Below are 16,643 nucleotides of genomic sequence, written 5' to 3' on the forward strand. Positions count from 1 at the left end.
GATGATAGATTTGGAGTGATGATGATACTAAAAAAAGGCATTTTATAGAAGAAAAATGGAGCATCATGATAGCACACCATGACTTGCAACTTGCGGAGAGATGAAAATGTTATATTATTGATTTCAATATCTACTCATTTTATTATCTTACTATTATTTATTATTTAATAAAAAATCATTCATATATATATATATATATATATATATATATCCCAACATGTCCAAATATCATTTGTGATTGGCACATGCCCTAGGCACAAAGTAAATCCAGTAATTCAGTACTATCTTACTTTATTGTATCATGCTTCTAAGTCAAATCTGACGGTCATTTGTGATTGGTACATGTCATAGGTACCAAGCAAGAATGTTTTTGGCAGTTTAATAGTAGTTGTTTTTTAAATAATTTTTTTTATTGAAATATATATATTAGTAATATTTTTTTATTTTTTAAAAATTATTTTTAAAATCAGCATATCAAAACGATGCAAAATATAAAAACCATATTAAATTTTAGCAAAAATAAAATTTAAATTTTGTGGGAACGTGATTTGCATCTCGTTCCTAGATGCTCTCTAAATCCATTAATTCAATACACATGTTATATTAGCATGTTTCTATCTTATATTATTTAATTATGTTCACCTGATCAAGTTTGTACTTATTTTTTAAAAAATTATTGATTTAAGAATTAAAATTTTTAAAATTACTAAAAAATTATTTAATTATTATTTTTAAAATCTTAGAAGATTAGTTAAGGTGCGTATAAATTAGTCTGAATATACATGATTAAAAAAATATTTTTATATTTAGAAATTTTATTTTTTTAATATTTTTAAATTGTTTTAATGTGATATGTTTAAAATATATATATATATATAACACTTTCATATAAGATTTTAAAATCAAGTCCAACAATAATGTCATAATAACAAACTATGATTTTGTAAACTATTTAAACAAACTTGTTGAGCACTCATAACAATATGTCAAAAAGTGATTTTGTGACATGTGTAAGGGCGTCTTCTTTTTGTTTTATATCTATAGAGTTAACAGAGTACGCGATAATTGTTTTTTAAATATTTTTTATTTAAAAATATATTAAATAATATATATTTTTTAAAAAATTATTTTTAATACCAATATATTAAAATAATTTAAAAAACACTAAAATAACCAATTTAAAATTAAAAGAAATAAATTTAATAAAAATAAATTTAATCAATGCTAAAAAACAAATTCACAAATTATCGGTATAGGAGGAGGCGTAGCATGGTGGTAAAGGGCTTGAAATTTACATAGCAGGTCTCGAGTTTGAGTCAGGACGTGTATCTATTGTAAGAGCCTAGGACAACCGGGGTTTTACTCACTTACCTGGCCCCACAAAGTGTATTTTTCGAGAAATAAAGTTTTCTCGAATCCAAAAAAAAAAAAAATACAGGGACCATCCAAGATCAACGTTTGAAGCAGATACATACCCCAAATCCAATTGGTCCGCATGATTTTATGATACTATTCAATTACCAATTATAACGACAGTTCATATACTACAAAAATAAAAGAAAAAACCCTTCTAATTTCTCAATTAATTCAAATTAATCACTATCTTTTGACAGATTTTGTCCAAATTTTCTCTGTTGATTTAAAGAAAATAACAAAAAATTACAAATTGTTGTTGCACTCATTTTTTTAAAAATACTTTTTAAATTGTTTTTTCTATGTAAAAATATATTAAATTAATGTTTTTTAATAGTATTTTTTAAATGGCTATATTGGTGTTAAAAAAATTAAAAAATATATAATTTTAATTTATTTTCAATTAAAATATATATTTACAAAAATATCACATACTCCATTATTAAATACACTCTTAATCGTAACATTCATTTATCCTTGAATCCGTTTGTTATGGCTTGGAATACTTTTAACAAATTTTCTCTCTCTCTTTTAAATGCTTTTAGGTAAGTTCTTAAACAATGATCCCATTTTGTTTATATTTTTTTTTGTAGACGCTGTTAAAATTACAAAATTTGAATTTCATTTTCTGATTTATTTTTTCATAAAAAAATAATTGAGATATTATTTTGTTTTTTTTTTTCGATGTTAAATTGAGGTATTCTAATGATCTCTAATAGAAGAAAAAAACCTCTCTTCAGTATGCATGGTGGCATTAGGTTTCAGTGTATGGAGTAGTAATAATTAGGGGTGTTCAAAAAAACTGATCAACCGATTAAACCGAAAAAACCGAGAAAACATTAACCGAAAAAACAGAATCGATAGAAAAAATCAAATAAACCGATTAAAAAAATAAAAAAACCACCCGGTCCAGTTCGGTTCCGGTTTAAAAAAGCTTAAACCGATTGAACCGGACCAAACCGAACCGGTTAAAAAAAAGTATAAAAAAAATAATTCTTAACCCTAAATCACTTTCCCTCTTAAAAGCCGTCAACCCTCCCTCCCCCTCTAGCCTTCCCCCTTTTCCCTTTCCCTTCTCCTTCCCAAAACCCTAAATCATTTTCTCCCTTTCTAGCCGTCAACCCCCCTCCCCCTCCAGCCTTCCCCTTTTCCCCTTCCCCTTCCCTTTTCGCTTTCCTTTCCCTTTCACAGAACCCTAAATCACTTTTCTCATTTCCAGCCGCCACCCCCCCTCAAGCCTTCCCTTCCATTTCCCCCTTCCCCTTCCAGTTTCACAATCCAAATACGAGGGAACCATTATTCAAGAAATCCATACAATATAACTTATACTAGTTCCATCCTTATGTTGGGCGGAGGCAAGCTTTGAGATTCTCTACATATCCTAAAAGAAAAGGCTTTGATGTCAGATTTTTCCTTTGATTTAGCTCAGTGATGAAGATGAGTCCGGTTTTTCTGGTTTTTATGCTAAAAAACTGACCTGAACCAAACTAAACCGGTTCGGTTTGAACCGGTTCTCAGTTCGGTTCAGGTTATATTAATAAGAAATATTATTTTCCGATTCGGTTGAATTTTTGGATTAAAACCGGACCGAACTGGACCGTGAACACCCCTAGTAATAATAACCATAAATAAATAAATAAAAGTAGCCATTGATTAACTTTTTAGGTGTAAAGACAACTTAGATATTTAACACACACAAGAAATCAAAAAAAAAAAAAAAACTATGTCAATAGACATAAAGGGTGCGTGCAAATTGTTAAAGTAATTGAGATCAAACACATAAAGAAGGCTAGATTTCTGAATAATCTGTATATTATAAATGTATAATTTTAACCTAAATACAAATGAAGTATATATAGGTTAAACTGAAAGTACTATTCTACTCTTAATAAATAAGACTACATAAATATTATTTAACATCTCTCCTCAAACTCACGATGCGGCAGCTACAAGCATCGAGAGTTTGCCAACCAGAAAACGAAAATGAGAGATGGAATGAGCCTTGGTAAAGAAATTTGCAGTCTGCAAGGAAGAAGGAACAAAAGGCAAAGTAATGGTTCCATGCTTGAGATGATGACGAGTAAGATGACAATCGATCTCAGTATGCTTAGTCCGCTCATGAAAAACTGAGTTGTGAGCAATCTGAATAGAACTCTGGTTGTCACAATACATAGGAGTATGATGAGAAAAGAAAACTCCCATATCAACAAGTAACCAACGTAACCAAACAATCTCTTTGGTAGTAGTTGCCATGGCACGATATTTTGCTTCAGTGGATGATTGAGAAACAATAGATTGTTTCTTGCTCTTCCAAGAAATAAGAGAATCACCTAAAAAGATACAAAACCCGGTAACAGACTTGCAATATGTGGGATCACTATCATGATCAGCATCAGAGTATGCATGCAACTCCAAGGAAGAGGTGGAAGAAAGTAAAAGACTCTGAAAAACTGTACCTCGAAGATATCGCAAAATACAAAGAACAGCTGCCCAGTGAACATAGTAGGAGAGGCAACAAACTGACTAACAACATGAACAACATATGCAATATTTTGACAAGTAATGGTGAGATATACCAAACTCCCAATAATAGTGTGATATAAAATAGGATCTATCAAAGGTAAACCATCAGAAGAAGAGTACCTCGTGTTAACCACAATAGGAGTATCTACAGTCTTGTTATCAGTAAGTCTAGCCCACTCAAGAATATCTGCAACATATTTCAATTGAGAAAGAAGGTAACCTCTATGTGAGTATGCTACCTCAATACCTAGGAAATATCAAAGATAACCCAAATCCTTCATCTCAAATCGTCTAGCCAACTCTGTCTTCAAAAATGAAATACCATCAATGTCATCACTAGTAATAATCATGTCATCAATATATAAAGACAGAATGATACGACCTGTATTAGTGCACTTAATAAAAAGAGTAGAATCATGACTGCTAGAAACAAAGCCAAGAAACGAGATCATAATAGAGAATTTCTCAAACTAAGCACGGGGTGTTTGTTTGAGACCATATAATGCTTTCTTAAGTTTACAAACATATCCAGAGTCATCTGAAATACCAGGAGTGGGTGCCATAAAAACTTCTTCTTGAAGATCTCCATTCAAGAAGGAATTTTTAACTTCAAGCTGAGAAATATGCCATTGATGAATCGAAGCTACAACAATAAGAGTACGAATAGTAGTCATTTTTGCAACAGGAGCAAATGTCTCCTCATAGTCCATACCATACTGTTGAGAGTATCCTTTTGCAACCAGCCTAGCTTTGTATCGCTCAATAAACCCATCAGAATTAGTCTTGATCTTATACACCCAACGACAACCAACAACACTCTTACCAGGAGGTAAATGAACCAGATCCCAAGTATCTGTCTTATGCAAAGCAGAAAGCTCCTCATTCATAGCTTGCTGCCAAAGCGGATAAAAAATTTCCTCTTTCTAGGAAGAGGGCTCAAAGAGACAATGAATAGAAGCTAAAAAGGAAGTAAATGATGAAGAATAACAAGAATAAGCAAAATCTGGTAGTTTTGTGGACTTACGAATGCGAATGGACTGACGTGGAGGTGGATCCACAACCTCAGATGAAGCTTGAGGGGTTGTAGATGAGAATTGAGCTTCAGGTGTGCTAAAGAGTAAAGTACCAGTACATGCAGAGTTATGAGTACAAATTGATCGAACATGGGGAGAGGTATCATTGCCAGAATCCTCAAAAAAGGGATCTATATGAATAAGATCAGTTTTAGTCAAGCTATGAGTAGTGGATGGAGCGAAAGGAAAGGTATATGCTCAAGGAAGACAACATGACAAGACACATAAAGTTTCTAAGTTATTGGATCAAAACAACAATATCTCTTTTTACCTTCACCATAGACACAAATAGCGGATCGAGGGGATAATTTACTATGTTCTACATACGGACGAAGAACGAAACAAGTACAACTAAAGACTCTAAATGATGAATAATCAAGCACTTACCCATATAACTTTTCAAAAAGAGATATACCCATATTAATCAAACTTACAGCAGTAAGAATAGCTTCTCCCTAAAACTCACTAGGAACTAAAGTAGACAACAAGAGAGAACGAGCAATTTCGACAATATGCCTATGTTTTCTTTCAGCAACACCATTTTGCTAAGGAATATCTGTACATGAAGTTTGATGGATGGTTCCATCTATGGCAAGCAATTGGCAAAATTTAGTAGAGGTGTATTCCCCACCCAAATCACACCTAAAGCATTTGATCACAACAAAATGTTGAGTTTTGATAAGAGCTCGAAAAGCTGCATATATCTTAAAGAATTCAGAACGATGTTTCATTAAATAAACCCAACAATAACGATTATGATCTTCAATAAAAGAGACATAATATTGAGACCCTCCTTTTGTGGCAACAAGAGAAGGTCCCAATACATCAGAATGAATCAAATTAAATGGTGAAGAACAAACAAAAATATTTCGATTAAAAGGTAAGGCGGAAAATTTTACCAGTTTACATCCACTACAATCAGAAATGTCACAAGTTTTCAAATTTCCTAAACCTCCTATGGATGCCAAAAATCTCAAATGAGAAGAGGAAACATGACCTAGACGGGAGTGCCATAAATAAAAACTAGAAAATGAAAGACTCAAACAAAAAGAAGACAAATCAACAGTAGTAAAAACAGTGGTAGCAGCAGCAACTGGCACTTTTAACTCATCCAAAATATATAGTCCATTCTCCTTACAGCCTGTCCCAATTAGCTTCCAAGACTGCAGATCCTGTACACAACAAAAAGAACCAGAAAACATGGCTAAATAATCACCAGAATCACATATTTGACCAATAGACGCAAGATTCAATTTGAGTTTTGGAATAAGATAAACATTAGGAAGAGACAAGTGAGGTGTGATAATAAAACCAACATCTTCTAAGGGCATATGAGTGCCATCAACAGTCATAACAGGAATAGAGGACAAAGGGGACATAGAGGTAAAAAATGAGGAATCTAGAGACATATGATGGGAAGCACCAGAATCCAAGACCTATTGAGAGTGTGATATACCTAAGGAACTATGAGGCAACTGACCTATGAAAGAAGAAGCGGACATTGCTTGTGGCTGCAAGGAGAGAAATTTCTTAAATTGCTCAGCTAAAACATTAGGATCGGTAATAGAGCTTGGGGAAGCTGCTACTGCTGTATTATAGTGTGGTGGTTTATAACCTTGAGGTGGTCTATGAGCATTAGATTATGACTGATTGTCAGGCTTCAAAGCTTGATTCTGATGTCTCAACTTAGGACACTAAGCCTTCCAATGACCTTTTTGCTTACAAAAACTGCACTCATCAAAGCCAACTCTTGTGTGAGACTTGTTCTGATGATTAGAGAATGGCCTAGAAGGTACTGCTAGTACAGAAGGATTTAAAGCAAAAAGAATTCCTTTTTCATAATAAGACTGAAGACGTATTTCTTTAGTCAATAACTCACTGACAACAGAGTCAATAGAAGGTAGTGGAGAACGATGCAGAATTGAAGCTCTAAGTCCTTCGAAATCACTATGAAGTACTGTTAAAAATTGTATCAATCGTTGCTGCTCTTTACGCTCAATATAGGCACCACATGCCTTTAATTCTGCCGATTCTGTAAGAGCCAATTAATCCTAAAGATCTGTCATAGCAGAATAAAACTCTTGAATACTCATATTCTTCTAATGAAGAGCTCTTATGTCATTCTCTAATTGATACTGTTTTGCAAAATTTGATTGTGTGAATAACCTTTGCTGATGATCCCAAACCTCTTTTGTTGTCTCATACTTTGCTAATTGCGTACCTATTGAATGCTCAACAGAATTGTTGATCCAAGTAATGATCTTTGCATTATTTGCTTCCCATGTATCTATCAAACCAACATCTCTCTCCTCAATATTCTTAGGTATCATATAAGTTCCACTAACATACCCCCACATCTTCTTACCCTTAAGAAAATTTCTCATTACATAACTCCAATACGAATAGTTCTTCCCATCCAACCTCACACTCACAGACTGAAGCGAATCATCTCTTTCAGTAGCCATTGTTGTAACCCATTTTTGGGTACCCCAAAAATAAAATAAAAATAAAATAATAATAATAAAAAAATGAAACAGTGTCGTTTTGAGAGACACTGTTCCCCCCCCTCTCTCTCTCCCCCCACTTGCTGCTGCAAAAAAACCCAAAACCCCAGGACTAGAAAACAGTGTAGGTGTGCCCTACAAAGCCACGCCTGTTGGAGAACTCATCCGACAGCAGGCCGCTCCCCTCCTCCCCACGCGCAACAGGAGGGATTGGCCCTATAAATACTGCGCACAACACCAGGCGCGAAGTGGGGGGGCTTGAAGGATGGGAATTTTAAAGGAGAAGGAAGCTTTGAATGAGAGGAGGAGCACGAAGAGAATAGAAAAGAGAGGAAACGACTGTGAGAGACAGGGGGACTTAGGAAGGAAAGAAGAGAGAAAGGAAGGGAAGAACACGGGGAAGTTTGAAATAGTGGAGGGAATTTAAAGGAAAAATAAACAGGGAGGGGTTTGTTTTAAATCAAGGGAAGAATCGTTGTTATTCTCCATCACAACCGCACCAGCACTGCCAACGCCATCACCAGCTCATCATCTTCTTCATCCCAGCAGCCACACCATGATACAAAGCAATACAAAGTGAAGAAGCAGAGAAGCAAGGTGACAGAAACAGTGAAGCAAAGCAAACTAGAAAGGAAAACAGAGGTTAATGCCTCTGCACAGGAAAAAGAAGAAAAACTACAGTAAACACTACCTGCCACTGTCACAACCACCGTGAGGCATCGTCAGCGCCCATCTCCACCTTCACCAGCACCATCAGTGCTACCAAACAACAACAAAATCACCGTGAGAGGCAAGATCACTGTGAGAAACATAAGAAGAAAAGAGGATCAGAGGAGAACATAGTAAAAAACAAACACAGAGAAAAAGGAAGAAAGGCCGACCACCCTCCCAGCCATCCTTTGGTCAGCAACCGCACCACAGGTCAGACCTCTACCCCTTATCTCGTTTTACTGTTCATCACGTTCTACATGCAAGAAAATAATTACCCGGTTACTGTGCATGTGCACAGTAACCGGCTAATTAATTAACTGGTTACTGTGCACACAGTAACCAATCCATGCTTGTTTCGGGCTAGGACCCCAGTCCAGCCCTGTAGAAACTAGGCCCCAATTTATTTTGTGCTGATTTTGGCCAAATTTCCTTTTGGGCCGAGTCTGACCTGTTCGAAAAAAATTTCTTCAAAGAATTATTTCAAAAAAATCTGTGATTTTCCACAAGTTTGTTGCTACATTTTTGTCAATATCGGTTTGTATTTTTATACTGTAAAGATACAAATCCGGTATTAAAATACCCAGTTTTCGTCAGGTCATCAAAAAATAAAAAAATAAAAAATGTTTTGTTTTCATGCATACGGTCTAGTCTCTCCAATATATATATATATATATATATATATATATATATATATATATATATATATATATATATATTATATATATATATTGCATCATATTTTCAACAAAGGAAATTTCAAAACAATATATGTATTAACATGCATTTTGGCTTTAATAACCAGTTTATTCAAGTCATGAGAACTAGGTGACACGACCAAAAGATTGAAGTCTTCTCCCAAGTGCAAGAGTGTCGAAGTAATAAATAACCCGGTAAGACTTGGGTCGAACCACATAGAGGTTAATTGTATAAATTATAAATAACAAGACAACAACAACAACAACAACAACAACAACAACAACAATAACAACAACAACAATAACAATAATAATAACAATAATAACAAAATAATAACAATAATAGCAATAATAGTAATAGTAATAGTAATACTTAGTACGTGGCGTTGTTACACCTGAGAATGATCTAAAAGATCGGGTCACAGGTTTCCAGCCTATATACTGAGTTTATGAAAAGATCAAAGAGATATATTATATAATATAAACATAATGTAAATACTACTAATAGTAGTAATAATAATAATAATATTAGTAGTAGTAGTAGTAGTAGTAGTAGTAGTAGTAGTAGTAATAATAATAATAAAAGAAGAAGATGAAGAAATTAATGAGAACTTTGAGATGAAAGATTAATGTAAGGATTAAACAATGATAAAAAAATAAATGTCAAGGTTAGAGGATCCACCAATGATATTTCAAACAAGTATAGTATAAACTCTTATTACTCAATTTGGAAACCACACACGAGGGAGGTTCCAATTAGATGATTTGTCATTAAAAGCTCATTATAAATTATTAACATGATCATATTAATTATCTTAGTTACATAACACCAAACTTTTAAATATTGTCAGGAATTCATGATGTTAACTGATGTTAACAACAAATCAAGTTCCTTTTATAGCCCAGGTGTAGGTAATACCATATTGTTGGGCTATGAAAGTGCCAAGCATTTGTTGTACCAAGTATTATACAACACAAATCTAGATTAACCATTTAACAACCAAGGAATTAAGAATTAGTAAGATAAAAAGATAAGACATGTTAATATTAAACATTAAGATCCATATTGAGTTTACACTATATTTATTCTTACACCATTAGTGTAACCTTTTCACCTTGACATAATAAACTTAGCTAAACATAATGAAGAAGAGAAACATAAATAAACAAAACAAGAACATAAAGAAAATACAAGTTAACTAAGGAAATGAAAAGCATAAACAAGATATTAATGAAAGCAAAACTTAAAAATTACAAAAAAATATAAAGAGAGAAATAAAGAGCATGAGCTTGATCTGAACAACCAAGCCAACCAAATGCATGGCAAATGCCTCCTTTTGTAGGCCAAAATTCGGAATTATTGATTTGATGACTAATTTTTGAGTGGGTGGCCAACTTTTAACTTGGTGAAAATCCTTATCTTCTTGTCTGAATAAAAACAAAATGCTACCATCCGAACTGGGTCCTTTAGAAAACATAAAAGTTGTATGAAATTGACTCAGCTTTCCAGGAAAAAAAAAATGGAGGTCATTTAGGCTTCTAGAACTCCAGATATGGGCCAAACACTGAACAGTGTTCGGGCTGCAGGACAGATTCAGACTTCTCCATTGTTGCTATAATTTGGACTTAACAACGGCCTTCTTAGATCTTGATGTCCAAATAAAAGTTGTAGGCCTATGTCTTAACAAATCTGTGTAAAACTTTGAGATCATTTGGACATCTAGAACTCGAGATATGACCCAATTACTGAACAGTGTTCCAGTTTAGACTGCACCAACATCTCTTTTCTAAGCTTCACCCTTCTTTATCTTCAAAATTTCAGTAGTTGAATTCATCAATCAATCCTTTTATTTATGTGATATGCCTGCATTTAAGATGAACATTTACCATATATTAGAGCATTTTATAGTATTAGACTTGTTATTATAAAACATGCTTTAGTTAAGGAGTTATTGATTCTTTAAGTGCAAAATGATGATATAAAACCTTGATAAATATGCACTTTTAAGTACTAATCACTAGGCCAATATTTCAAAAATTCCAAAAAAATTATTTTGTTTTCTTTTAATATCTGGGGTTACGATCCTATACGTAAGATGTATTTCGGATTTTAAATTCTTTTGTTAATGTCAGAATTATCCAATAAGATAAGGATCTCCTTACCGAAGAGGACTTTTCTTGAACCATACCAACAACTAGGAAAACACAAAAAGATCTTAGATTTTATTAGACAATAAAACAATGGAGCTTACCTTAGGTAGGGCGTATTTGGGGTGCTAATACCTTTATTTTATGCAACCAGTCCCCGTGCCCGATCTCTGAGACCAGTTAGGGTTTCTAGTGACCAAAATACTAGGTGGCAACTCTCATTCCATTTTCCACCAACAAAAGATAATATTTTCTTGTCTCCCTAACATTTGCCAGAGATTAGATAATATACACTTCCTGATAAAGTGGAACCGATTTCGCCGCGATGTCGCACACGTGCGACAACCATAATCAACAATCACAGATAACCAGAATGCAAAAGCAGCGGAAAACAAAATACTAAATTGCAGAAACAAAACAGAGATTACATAAGCTAAACAAATTTCTTCTTGAAATTATACGATTACTCCAAAACACAAAACAAATTTGCAAAAATTGAAAGCAAATACTAAATTGTAGAAGCTGGAGGGAAGATGAAATACCAAAATAATTGCAGAAACTGTCGAAATACCAAATTTTGCAGAAGTGGAAGACAAAATACCAAGTTGGATCCGCGAAGCTGTATTTGGGATTAAGCCTCGTTCCATAAAACCAGCTCTGATACCATGTTAAAGTAATTGAGATCAAACACAAAAAGGAGGCTAGATTTCTGAATAATCTATATATTATGAATGCATAGTTTTAACCTAAATACAAATGCAATATATATAGTTTAAACTGAAAGTATTATTCTACCCTTAATAAATAAGACTACATAAATATTATTTAACACAAATAACCTTTTTAAGAATTTATTTTTGGTAAATAAACTAATTTAGATGGAGGCAATTTAGGTGCGACTAGAGGTTGAGCGATCTACTACGAATTCGTTGTTTCTTTTTTAAAAGGTTTTTTTTTTAATTTAATTTAGTTTTTGCTTTAAGTTAATATTTTGAGTGTTTTTCAAATTATTTTAATATGCTAATATTAAATATAATTTTTAAAAAATAAAAAAAATATATTATTTTAATATATTTCAAAGTGAAAAATAATTTGAAAAGCAATTATTACCACACTCCTAATATTTTGTGATAACATATAGTATTTTTAGTGGCTGCATTATTATATGACATGATTTAAGAATTTCATGCAAAAGTTTATAGTAACCTTGGTGAATGAAGAGAAAAATGAAAAGAGGATAATAACCTTGGTGTTTATAAAATTATCTTTGTAAAGCTGACAACATACACAAGGATTTTGAGAAGTAGAGGTATCTGTACTGGGATGCCATCAGGATGATGATAAGCTGTAATTAAATTGTTAATTATTAGTATTTATTTTTTTAAAATTAGTTTTATATTATATATGTTAAAGTAATTTAATTAACACAAACCACATACAAACAGGAAAAAAAAATACTATTATATCTTTAATTAATAAAACAAGATAAATATATTAATAAAACAATATAATTTAATTATGCAGGGATGGCATGATGTTTGTTGATTTTATCGTAAAGCACCGTGTCAATGATTTTGGGACAGCCATTTTAATACTGTTCAGACCAACCAAGCTGTTGATATCTTTAATTAACATTCATATCTTAATTTGATTATTTGATTTTTTTTTTTTTACTCAATCCAACAGCAACAACAGGAGTCTAGTAAATGCATGCTCAATATATATATATAAGTAGAAGTGCGCATACATTCAATTGGAAACTCAATAGTTACTACACAGTTCAAATTATTACCACAATCGCAAGCCAGACACAATCCAGGATGTTATCGATCCCAAAATCCCGACCTCTGATCCTACTAAAAATTGCGCTTTTTTTTTAGATCAGAGAGTTTATTAGGCAGCCACCACCTACTGTATATAAACAAGAAAAAAAAGATGTAGTAGATATAATGCAAGAGCACTTGTAGAAGAACTTCGTTGCCAACTAGCGGAATAATCGAAGGAAAAACAACGGCCACCCCTGTAATGATGATTGTCAACAACCAACCATGGGATCCTATTAATGCTATTCTCACAGAAAAAAGGAATGCCCCGAACATCATGTAAATAGCCATACAAACCATGATGCCTGAAAACGCAGCTGCAGAGATTTGAAATCTGGGAGAATGAAAGCTTGGCAAAAGAAGGAGTAGAGCTGCCACCAGAGAGGAAGATAAAGCCCCCACATCGAGAAACAAATAACCATACAGAAGATTCTCGTAAGTGCTGTAATGGGAGGCAGTATAAGTGCTGTTAAATTCATGACGACGATCACTTGAGTTATTGTTATCCCTTAATTGTGGCAATTGTATAACACCCGCAAAGGTTACTCCAGCAACAAGCACTGCCACCACAAGAAGATTCCCTATCATGCTCTTTGTTTCCTCTTTTGCATGTGACACGGGTAGTCCAGTCCAGAGGAAAAGCTCCTTTCGGGATTTCTTAGGGCGGGCATTGACGAATAAGATCGATAATGTCATCACCTGCATATATATAGCACGGGGGGAAAAAGCTTAATTGTTTAATGAGGTCTTGGCACTTGCTCAATTGCATCCAAAAGCATTGACCTAATTCAAATGCCTTTCCCAGAACAAGTAATTTTCTGGAATGGTTTAGAATTTTTTAATATAATGGTTTACGAGTTAAATCAATTGTTTTGTTAAAAGATTAGGGATGGCAAGGAAAAAAGAAGAAGCAATAATACCACTGGGAGATAGAAAACCGGTATTTCGTCATTTGGTGATGCCTCTTTTGTATCCAATATCTTATTTGAATCAACTTCTTTGCCCTGTCAAAAAATAATAATAATATTATATGTTAAAATGCAGTGCTCTCTCTGTGTGCTATGGCTAGACAACAATCTAAGCAAATGAAACTGGTTCATGTTTGAAAAAAAGTCATTTGACATTAAATGGTTTTGATTAAAATAATATATATATTGAAGATTTTTTATTTCGTGTTGCGAGATACTTTTAATTTTTTTATTTAATTACATGACAATGAAAATTAATTTTCTTAAATAATTTAAATTCTATAGGATAAAAAAATAATTTAAATTGATTTGAAAAAAAAATAAAAATGGTATCTATATTTTTTTTTTAATCAAAACCATTTTCCTTATTAATACGTTCCATTTTTTTACTAATGTTTTTATAAAATTGTTTTTTTTTTAATAACAACCTATAATAATCTTATAAATAAGTTTTAATTAAAAAAATAAAATAATAATGAATTGATGATTTTCTTTAAAAAATAAATATCGTTTTAGCTATGTTTTTATTACATAAAAACTAAAAGAAAATATTAAAATAATAAATATCGACAAAAAAAAGATATATATTTAATAAAAATAAAATTATTAATCCATCCTCTTTTTTTTTTTTTTTGGGATAGTGTTTTATAAAAAATATTGTTTCTTAAATAAAAAAACGTATCATAATCCTAAACGTAAATACCTTGATCTCGTGCGCAGGGGTACTGTTCTTTGAATCAAACTGCTTTCGTTCCTTGGCACGCTGGCAACAAAGAGGAAGCCCACTCATATGGTGTCCAATTTCTATTGTTCGATAAATGAAATCAAATTAGTAGCATACTGTTTCTATGTATTCCTCTTCAAATCTATTGGAAAAATCTTCAGCCCACTCATATGGTGTCCAATTTCTATTGTTCACAATGAAATGTTCAACGCGATTGTCACGCACAAGAAGAAATGTAGCCGTGCATCGGCCATAAACTGCTGCCAAGTGCAAAGGTGTATTTCCATCCTCATCTATCGCATTTAGCAGCGGTGCGACGAGCTTCTGGTCCTGTTTGAGTATGTACCTAACCACACTGGCGTTTCCATATTTGGCGGCTACATGAAGAATGTTCTGCCATTTCTTATTGAGGAATTCTTTTGGATATGGGAATATATCAAGAAATTCCTTCACTACATCTACAGAGTGACGTTTGCATGCTAGATGGATAGGATAGTTGCCTTCAAGGTTTGTTTCATAAGCACCATCGTGAAACTTCGTTACTAGGAATCGAACTCCTTCCAGAAAACCTATGGATGATGCATAATGCAGTGAATTTCCCAACTCTTCCTCGGTGAGACGTAATAGCTCTGGCTTTTCCCTTTCAATTTTCTCCAAAATATCTGAAAATCAAAAGCAAATGTTCCAAATGAATATAAAGATGATAGCTTTGGAACAATTGTTTGTATGTAATTCATTTTCTAGTGAGTAATTACATTGTGATCACCTCTGTTACGTTGCTTGATGGCAGCATGAACAGGTGACTTTCCTTCTGGTAGGGCATCACCATCTTCTCTTTTTATAGGGAACGAAGCTCCCAAATTCAAGAGAACATCAAGTATCCCGTTGTTTTTGCCTTTCTCAACAGCCAGATATAAAGGAGACTTGCCATTCTTGTTGTTGTAATAGGCCACTTCTGGATCTCTGGAAACTAGGAGTTCGGCAACTTCTTTGTTATCGGCGATCACGGCATCATGCAAAGGAGTGTTTCCCTTTGTATTTGTCTTCCTCATCAAGCTCGGATTCGATTCCGCAAGAGATTTAATTGTATGACTGGCCTTTCCTTCTCTGGCAGCAAGATGAAGGATTGTGTCCTTCTGGCTGTTTTGGATGGTGATTAGAGAAGGAAACGTTTCAGCCAGATAAGATGTAATATTGTCACTTCCATAACTTACAGCTACGTGAAGCAGTGAATTCCCAGCGGGAGTCTGTAGCTTCTCCGCTAAACGTTGCTGGACGCGGCTATTAAATTCCTCAATATTGTCCTGCTTCACATACTCATATAACTTACTATCTATCTTTGTATTTGCCATGTCGTCTCTCGGGATCGAGTTTTCATCAATGTTTATTGCTTCGTAGCCTACGCTAGACATGGCAAAAGAAAATATTGTGTTTGTTGAATCAGCTATACATATCAGACAGCTGGACTTCTAATTTAAATAGACCAGACTGCATGTCAATGGAATCTTAAGTAGCGTGAATCTTACTTTTTTTTTCCTTTTTTTTTTTTTTTTTTGACATTATCACAAATCTAATACAAATGTCTTGAACCTGTGAACCTTATTGATTCAAATTAGAAGAACAATATTGTGAATATATTTGATATTGAACCTGTGAATCTTATTGATTCAAATTAGCGGAGGGATAGGATGAAGATATTTGATATTGAACTTGTGAATCTTATTGATTCAAATTAGAGGAGGGATGGAATGAAAATATTTGATCTTGAACCTGTGAATTTTATTTATTCAAATTAAAGAAGGGATGGGATAAAGATAATTGATCTTGAACCTATGAACCTTATTTATTCAAATTAGAGGAGGGATATTGTGAAGAAATTTGATCTTAAATGTGAACCTTATTTATTCAAATTAGAGGAGGGATGGGATGAAAATATTTGATCTCGCAGATACTTTTAATTATTTATTTATTTATTTAATTATATAATAATAAAAATTGTTATATATATATAATAATTATTATTATCTAGAACCTTCAAAAATTAGTTATGGTCACTAATTA

General features: G+C 33.1%; 1 protein-coding gene across 1 annotated transcript; it reads right to left on the reverse strand.

Annotated features, from left to right (window-relative positions):
• Nucleotides 1–12,765: 12,765 nt before the first annotated feature.
• Nucleotides 12,766–16,088, reverse strand: LOC140954434 (protein ACCELERATED CELL DEATH 6-like). Its single transcript, XM_073403912.1, has 5 exons — nt 15,349–16,088; nt 14,700–15,244; nt 14,562–14,621; nt 13,811–13,894; nt 12,766–13,589 (listed from the first exon to the last, which is right to left on the reverse strand). The coding sequence occupies exons 1-5, from the start codon at nt 15,992–15,994 to the stop codon at nt 12,924–12,926; spliced, it is 2,001 nt and encodes a 666-aa protein (XP_073260013.1). The 5' UTR covers nt 15,995–16,088; the 3' UTR covers nt 12,766–12,923.
• Between the last annotated feature and the right edge of the window lie 555 nt (nt 16,089–16,643).

The sequence above is a fragment of the Populus alba genome, chromosome 13 (assembly GCF_005239225.2).
Source record: "Populus alba chromosome 13, ASM523922v2, whole genome shotgun sequence".
Classification (NCBI taxonomy): domain Eukaryota; kingdom Viridiplantae; phylum Streptophyta; class Magnoliopsida; order Malpighiales; family Salicaceae; genus Populus; species Populus alba.

What these genes read in the sequence shown, in the direction of transcription:
- LOC140954434 (XM_073403912.1), bottom strand. Translation starts at nt 15,994, where the DNA reads ATGTCTAGCGTAGGCTACGAAGCAATAAACATTGATGAAAACTCGATC. An exon ending in CATCAAGCAACGTAACAGAG is followed by an intron (nt 15,245 to 15,348) that starts GTGATCACAATG and finishes TTTGATTTTCAG; the next exon opens with ATATTTTGGAGAAAATTGAA. An exon ending in AAGAGGAATACATAGAAACA is followed by an intron (nt 14,622 to 14,699) that starts GTATGCTACTAA and finishes CTTTGTTGCCAG; the next exon opens with CGTGCCAAGGAACGAAAGCA.